The sequence below is a fragment of the Zea mays genome, chromosome 5, assembly GCF_902167145.1.
Source record: "Zea mays cultivar B73 chromosome 5, Zm-B73-REFERENCE-NAM-5.0, whole genome shotgun sequence".
In the NCBI taxonomy this organism is placed as follows: Eukaryota; Viridiplantae; Streptophyta; class Magnoliopsida; order Poales; family Poaceae; genus Zea; species Zea mays.
The window spans coordinates 205,790,780-205,798,530 of record NC_050100.1 but is presented as its reverse complement, the minus strand read 5'-3'; the positions used below and the strand labels follow the sequence as shown (position 1 = coordinate 205,798,530).

The window sequence follows — 7,751 nt, the reverse complement described above, 5'->3', positions numbered from 1 at the left end:
CCCGAGCGCCCTGATAAGAAGAGAACAAGTTAATGTCAGAATACACATGAACATTAGCACCAGTATCAAGCCACCAGCTAGGTGATTGAAATACTGAGAAGATAAAAGGTAAATTACCATACCCTTTGTCTTCCTCATTGCTAGCGACCACTGTGTTGACATTGCCCTTTTTGCCACGACGATCCGCTCGATCAGGACAATCCTTGGCAAAATGACCCGCCTCGCCACATGCGAAACATGTCAATTCAGCCTTGTTCTTCTTATTCTTGAAGTTGGTAGTTTTGTTGGGCTTGTTAGATTTTGGCTTTCCTTTGCCCTTGTTGTGGTTCCTTTGAACCATGTTGGCGCTGGAGTTGCCCTCGCCTCCTTTAGATCCCGTGTCCTTAGCCCGAGCTTTCTCCTCAACATCCAGAGACGCTATCAGATTTTCAACTGATATCTCCTGTCTCTTATGTTTCAGAGCTATGGCGAAGTTCCTCCATGTAGAAGGCAACTTTGCAATAATGCACCCAGCCACAAATCGGTCAGGAAGGACTATCTTAAGGTGGTCGAGCTCCTTGGCTATACACTGTATTTCATGAGCTTGCTCTACAATAGAGCAATTATCAACCATCTTATAGTCATGAAAGCTCTCCATGATATACAGGTCACTGCCAGCATCTGATGCACCATACTTAGTAGTAAGTGCATCCCACAACTCTTTCCCATCTGTGTACTGCATATTCGCATCAACCAGACGGTCAACAAGGGCGCTAAGAACGGCTCCCGTGAACATAGTATTGGCATGGTCGTACTCTTTCTCCTGTTCAGGAGTCAGTGGACCCTCAGGTCTGCCTTTACTAACATGGAAGACATTCATAGCAGTAAGCCAGAGCGTGGCCTTGACTTGCCACCTCTTAAAGTGCATACCATTAAACTTTTCTGGCTTCAGCGCGTCGGCAAAAGCAGCCATAGAAAAACTAGGAAATTGTCTACAATAAGGTTTTTGGATTGTTGAAGAATTAGACAAATTCCAGTTTAAATTCCGAATATAAATCATGACCAAATCAGAAGAACTGAAATAACAAGCCAAATCAGATGATGCGTACTGATTAGACTTACTGATAGATGGCACGCGCCGGAATCAGCAGGGTCGACGATGTCGAAGTAGCGAAATCAACAGGGTCGACGAGGTCAGCAGATCACGAGCAGTCGCGTGAAGACGCTTCCTAAAAACCTTATTCGCCCTCTCCTGGTGCAGGATCTAGAAGATGAAGGGTTCCGGAGACCTGCTCTCCTGATCGCAGATACACCTCTGCGGTCGGGACGAAGGGAACTAAAAGGCGGCTCAGATATGAAGAGAGGCGAAAGTGAACTGGGATGATTTGGAGGCTGGCTGCCGGGCTCCTTTTATAGGGCCGAGTCCGCGACCCCGTGCTTATCCGCCCACGAAAATCTCGCAATCAGTTGAGATTTTATAGCGATCGGTTAGGATAAGCGTAACAGCCAAGAAACCAAAAAATCAAACGGCAAAAGGTAGCCGCGCCCCCGCAAGACGAGGGGTCGGATTTCGGCGGACCATTCACGCGCATGTCCCCGCCCAGGCCAGGCGAGCGAGCGAGCGCGCGCGTGTGGCTCTCCACACTCTCTCCTCTCATCCATGACTTGGTGAGTGAGTGTGCACTAGTACAAAAAGGCTCAAAGCCTGCGGGGACGATATATTTTTACAGGCGGATTCGGTTATCCACCGACTGTGTTATTTCTAGTGGCGGTTCCTTAAGAAAACCGCCACTAGAAATCGTATTTCTACTGGCGGTTCCTTAAGAAAACCGCCAGTAGAAATCCATGATTTGTAGTGACGGTTTTCTTAAGGAACCGCCACTAGAAATACGATTTCTAGTGGCGGTTTTCTTAAGGAACCGCCACTAGAAATCATTTTTATCCTTAATTTTTCGAGTTTTTCAAACGGCCTCGTATGACAAACCACCAAAATAAAAGTTGTAGATCTCTAAAAGTTATGAAACTTTGTAGTTGACAACTTTTTTATTTGAACTATTTCGGTTCTCAAAAATTGAATCTAAGTATGTCAAATTTAAAATTCAAATTTTGCAAACTACCTCGGATGAAAAAAGTGTCAAAATAAAAGTTGTAGAACTTCAAAAGTTATTTATCTTTGTAGTTGACAACTTTTTTATTTGAATTCGTTTAGGGTCTCAAATAAGCAATTTACACTCAAATGGTTGTAATATGTGGAGAAAACAACTACAAACTAGACACAAGACATGTCATAGACGGAGTGGTAGGGGAGGGTACGCGCGAGGGTGTCGCGACTTGCGACTTCGACGGAGACGGGCGGGTGGGGTGGGCTGAGGCCCCTCTAATAAAAATAAATTTTTTAAACTATTTTTAAAATATGTTTTGTGTTTCCTGGAAACGATTTGCACTGGCGGTTTTATTACGCCGACCGCCAGTGAAATTTCACTGGCGGTCCTCAGTTACCCGTCTGTAAAAATGATGATTTCTACTGGCCCCTAGCACTGGCGGTTACGAAAAACGCCACTATAAATAGGTTTACAACCGCCACTATAAAACTTCTCTGTACTAGTGGTGGCTTCCATATTTAAGCTAGCTCTACTCCACTAGAACTAGCAATATGGTGCTATTGGTTCCACCTATTCCTTAGTCATCCACTTATATGGGCTTTTGTGATTTTCCTGCGATTTATTCGAATTTCTCAATTGGGCCTAGCCCATAAATCCTAACAGGTTCTACATCACACTGCAAACTATCCTTGTCCAGCAATCATAATCATGTATCTCATCTGCTGGTACAATTCCTTAGGCCTGCAAAAACATAAACAGCATGCCCCCCTTTTGTACTGTAGTCTTTTGTGAAGGAGGAGGATCTTGGTCCTATCGAATGTTGGTGCAGAGCCAAGCCATCCCCTCGTGGAGGCCTTCTCCAGAGATCGCAGAACTACTTTGAATGTGCCTGCGGAAGCAATCTGGATGATCGATTTTTACTGAAAGGAGAGTTGAGGGAAAGGGACCTGGGGAAGGTACAGACCATCTACGGTTGCAAAGCCGTGACGGAAGCCCAAACTCGTCCGCTATCTCTGCTGCGCTCATGACGTTCGGCCGGTCCTGCTTGTTTGCAAACACAAGCAGCGCGAGATCCCTATTCCTGAACTGGTCCTGACATTAGTTCAATCCGGATTCAGAACCAAACCATGAGTCCCCTAGGCGTAGCTACTGAAACCTGGCAGTATCCGGCTACCTACTACCTCGTCCAGAATGATGTTCAGCAGATCTTTGGCTCGAAGAATCCACTCCCGGTCGCTGCTGTCGACGACGAATACCACGCCCTGGACGCCATAGAGGTAGTGCCTTAGCAAGGGCCGGAGCTGCAAATCAAAATGGTAATCAGAGTGCCACGCACAGTAGGTGCTGCACACAGACGTACTTGAATGCAAGAACAATACAGCTGCTGATACATGAGCTACCTCGCCTTGACCACCCACGTCCCAGACCCTGAAGCTGATGCCATTGTATTCAAGCGTCTCGCTGTTGAACCCTACAATAGCGCTTTTTTTTTGGGCTGAAGCAATAACTTGACTTGAGCTGGTCTGAACAGTACAGTAGCATGATGCGTGTTTACCTATCGTTGGTCCGGTGGTGATTGCGTGGCCGAGCTTGAGTTTGTGCAGAATGGCCGTCTTGCCAGCGCCGCCGAGGCCCAACAGCGCGATCTGCGCCTCCTTCTTCCACCCAAGAAGCCTCCCCATCGCCAGCCCCATGGCGGTGGATCAGCTTGCTCAGCAGCGGAGGGAGAGGGAAGCTGCCAGCAGGAAGATGATTGGAGTTGTGGCAGCAAACAGGAGCAGGCTCGGGAATCTTATATATTCCTATAGAATGAACAGGGAAAGTTCTTCCGTCAACTCTCAGCCTGCCATCTGCCAGCTACTTCAGTCCTAAGCGAATCAGTTGAGTTGACCAGTGACGTTCTTCGTTGTTATCCTGCCATGTGCTTGAAGATCCAAAAAAAGTCGTCGCCAGCCCACTATACAGTACTCCAAGAGATGGTTGCAAAATCTGGAATTAGGGTAGTCCTGTACTACCGGCGTGCGTGCCATGGTGGGCTTGTTTTCCCATCAGGAGCCCAAATTTCGGCTCAGCCCACGAGCACTAGTTGCCCCGCATCTCCAGAGTTTTTCCCTCTCGCTCGCATCGGCGAACGGCGGCCTTCTACACTGCGGCGAGCTGACGTGCTCCTGCCTGACTTGACCGCCAGGCACTTGCCCGGAGGTCGCTCAGGCACTACGTCGCTGATCATCGAGCCGCCTTCTCCCGTCGTGCGTTCGACGTTGATGCGGACCATCTCCGATCCGTTTCGTGGGTGAATTGCCGTTGCCGGGCTGCCGGTGTGCGTCTCTGCCGCGTCTGCCCTTCACGGATCCGTACGATCCTTGGTACGCAGTGACGCTTTTCTCCATACAATGCCTTAATTCCTCAAGTTATATGCGATATTTTTAAATGTTATAAAGATTGATAAACTTATGTTAGTTTTGTGACTTTTGTCTTATGTCAAACCAATCTTATAAGACTGATAGACAGCTTTATATATACAAGAAGCACCAATATTTATGACACGGAATAAGCATATTTTGATTCATCATGGAATTTATATTTTAAGATTTTTAGGGACCAAATGGACACAATCTATTTTGTATAATTTTTTTTCTAACATGTTTTTCTTTCTAGACAATTTATATTACTGGTCAAAATATGTTGAGCATTGTGTTTTCATCTGATGGTTGGTTGGTAGTCCAATCCTATACTTGTTCTCTTGACAAATTTGTTTGGATTTGGTTGGCCATGGTTCGCCTCCATCCGGCCATCCCTCCACTTTGCCAATATTTAAGATTGAGACAGATTTACTGGTGGAGCCAGCCAATTTGACATGTCGAAACAAGTGCTAGCTGGTGATGGTGATGTTTTTTTCCCTGGACGTCATTCATATCTGCAAGGATTCTGCACTGAAGCAGTGAAGCGTTTATCTCTTTCAATTGTGTGGTTGCCACTGGGTATTGTAGATTGCTATTACTTGTATTAGGTTAGCGATCAGAAAAAAAATATCTCGAATATCTAAATCTGGAAAAAGATGTGGTCACGTGGATGTGTTATTATAAACCCACAGCTACTAATTCTGAAGAAATTTAAGTTCATGGAGGGTGTGTGTCACACCCGGGTTTCGGGGCACCAAGACCCGGGCGCGAACATAATCACCAGGTGTGCTGGGACCAAGTCTCACACATATGATGAATCATGGCACATGATCGAATGTCACATCTTTACTATATAATCGGAGTTTTGTACAAAATAAATAAATAATTACATTATATGGAGACAACGGTCCAGCAAACCAAAGTTGACTGGGAGACGACGGCCTAGATCTCTCACGAACTCATCGCAGCATCCTCCATGCGCCTCACCCTGTGGTACCTGTTCTTGACCTGTGGGGGGGGTGTGAGACAGCAAGAGTGAGCTCACATACGTTCATCGCTCAACAAGTTGTGGGGAATAATGTGCATGAACTCGCCAAAGGTGGGAGCTCACGTGAAGTGTAAGGCTTACCAAAGAGGATGGTTAGAGCTGAGCATTGCTTTTAAAGTTGGTCAAAATTTTATTAGCAATTACTAAGTATAAGTAAATACCAACCCAATTAAGTAGTAGAACAAAAGTAACATCATCACCTGCGATGCAATGCATATGACAAATTGAATTTAGTTCCATAAATTAATCATCAGAGAGTCCTGAGCTGCTCATGACCGTGAGCTCGGCTAGTATACCAGTTTTACACTCTGCAGAGGTGGTACCCTTTACCCACAAGTCATGTTACCCATCTGCCAAGGGATCGCGACTTCCCATACACCTCTACCGAGGAGGCGAGGCAGGGTAACACTACGAGGCCTTTACAAAGTTCCACTAGCTTCAGAAAACCCGCTACAGTTTATAGGAAGCTCCAATGCAGGAATCCCTTGCAGGACCGCCATCGCAGCAAAATCCTCCCGAGGGCCTCCCTACACTGACCACTCCCCTACTGCCCTTGCCCCTTTCGGGTAAGGTAGTCCTCCACTAGCTTTCCTAATTAGTCAGCCAAGGACGTCCCATTAAACCCTTGTGGTGGCACGTGGTTCTCAAGTTAAGCTCTATGTTCCAATTAACATTTAATGATCTTGTCATGAACATAAATAGAATAACAACATAATTGGAACATAGATGTAATGAAATATTAACCCAAAACCATATAAAGCAGTAGCAGAACTACCCAAGTGATCCAGGGGTAAACAAGGTATTCAGGATGAACAAACTAGGGTGACCTATTGGGTCCCATCAAAATTAACCTATGCAGATCATTATGATTAATCCGAACATGAGTAGGTAAAAGAAGTGATCAAGGGCACAACTTGCCTGGCACTTGAGATTCCAGGTACCAACTTGCTTTTCAGATGACACGTGTCCTCGCGCTAGTCGTAGTAATACAAACAAACATGGTATAGATAAAATTAACATCACACCAAACATAAGAACAAACTGAATAATCTACGCGTCGTAACGAGATCGTAGAAACAAGAACCACTAAATTCGGAGCTATGGTTACCGAGTTATGAATTTCCTAAGGTTTAATGTGCTTGAAATATGATTAAATGAGAAATCATTTTTTTCTTACTGTTTTCATGTCAAAACTGAGACTCTAAGTGATAGAGAATAAAATTATAAAATTTTAGGAAGTTGAAGGGCTCAATTTGGACTAAAAATGGATTTTCTATGAGTTTTACAAGTTCTAGAGTTTATTTTTGTATTAAAAATACATTTTCTAATTCATTTATTCATTTTAACACGTCACTGGATTGGGCCTCAATTTCCAGGAAAGTCAAGGGCTAAACTACAAACTTTCCCAGACTCAGTGAACAACCCGAGTGGATGGCGGGTTAATTCACCGAAACCCGAGGGGCTCTTTAGAAAAATATCCGAGCCGAAGGGGTACGGGGCGCTGTCTACCGTCCGATTAGAGATCGAGCGCCCAGATTAAAAGCCGGCACAAGATTGAACCGGTACACTACCCGACCGTGCGATATGTGATCAACGGCACCGATTGATCCACGGCCCTGATAAACCATCGCTCGCCCACACCCGTAGGATCCAAGATCCATGGTGTATATCAGATCCCACTGAACTACACCCCCGACCGAATCCCAGCCGTCCGTTTACCACTCCATGGCTTACGTATCATCTCCCTCCCCAGGCCGCCAGGCGACCGGCACGGCGGCACAGGGCCATCCCCCAGCGGCGCCAGTCCGGCAACCGGTCTGTTGACCGCCCACAACGCACGGAACGCCGCCCAGCTCCCCATCCGAGAAGCATACGAGTGCAAGTCCGAGGGCACAGTGAATCACCCCGGCCCCATGTTTGCTCTATGTGGTCCGGATATGCAGGTATCGACGACGACGGCTCCTCCTCTGTACTTCGGCGAGCTCCACGCCCGGCGCTACGGTGTTCTGATTTGGAAGGGGCTTGTGCCACGCGATTCCTGGATGAGGACGAAGCAGGTAGTGGATTTCTTACCGAGAATGAAGAGGCCGACAGGGCTGTCCACACGAGCAGTGCGATTCACGGCTATGAGGTGGGTAGCGAGGAATCAGGACGACCCCGCGGCAGTTTCCAAACATGTAGATATCTTGGAGGCTTCTACCAGACCCTGCGCCCATCGGA

General features: G+C 46.5%; 1 protein-coding gene and 1 long non-coding RNA gene across 4 annotated transcripts; one reads left to right on the top strand and one right to left on the bottom strand.

Moving 5' to 3' along the window:
* Nucleotides 1-2,675: 2,675 nt before the first annotated feature.
* Nucleotides 2,676-3,998, bottom strand: LOC103627567 (ADP-ribosylation factor 1). Of its 3 annotated transcripts, none has more exons than XM_008647850.3 (5): nucleotides 3,637-3,997; nucleotides 3,482-3,552; nucleotides 3,263-3,343; nucleotides 3,046-3,173; nucleotides 2,676-2,970 (listed from the first exon to the last, which is right to left on the bottom strand). In XM_008647850.3, the coding sequence occupies exons 1-5, from the start codon at nucleotides 3,773-3,775 to the stop codon at nucleotides 2,892-2,894; spliced, it is 498 nt and encodes a 165-aa protein (XP_008646072.1). In that variant the 5' UTR covers nucleotides 3,776-3,997; the 3' UTR covers nucleotides 2,676-2,891. The 3 variants fall into 3 exon arrangements, with proteins under 3 accessions (XP_008646072.1, XP_008646071.1, XP_008646069.1); XM_008647849.3 differs by having other exon boundaries at nucleotides 3,263-3,382; nucleotides 3,637-3,992; XM_008647847.3 differs by having other exon boundaries at nucleotides 3,263-3,552; nucleotides 3,637-3,998.
* A 174-nt stretch (nucleotides 3,999-4,172) lies between these two features.
* Nucleotides 4,173-5,032, top strand: LOC103627566 (uncharacterized). Its single transcript, XR_553715.2, has 2 exons — nucleotides 4,173-4,447; nucleotides 4,901-5,032. It is a non-coding gene; the product is annotated as an uncharacterized lncRNA (long non-coding RNA).
* Nucleotides 5,033-7,751: the final 2,719 nt, after the last annotated feature.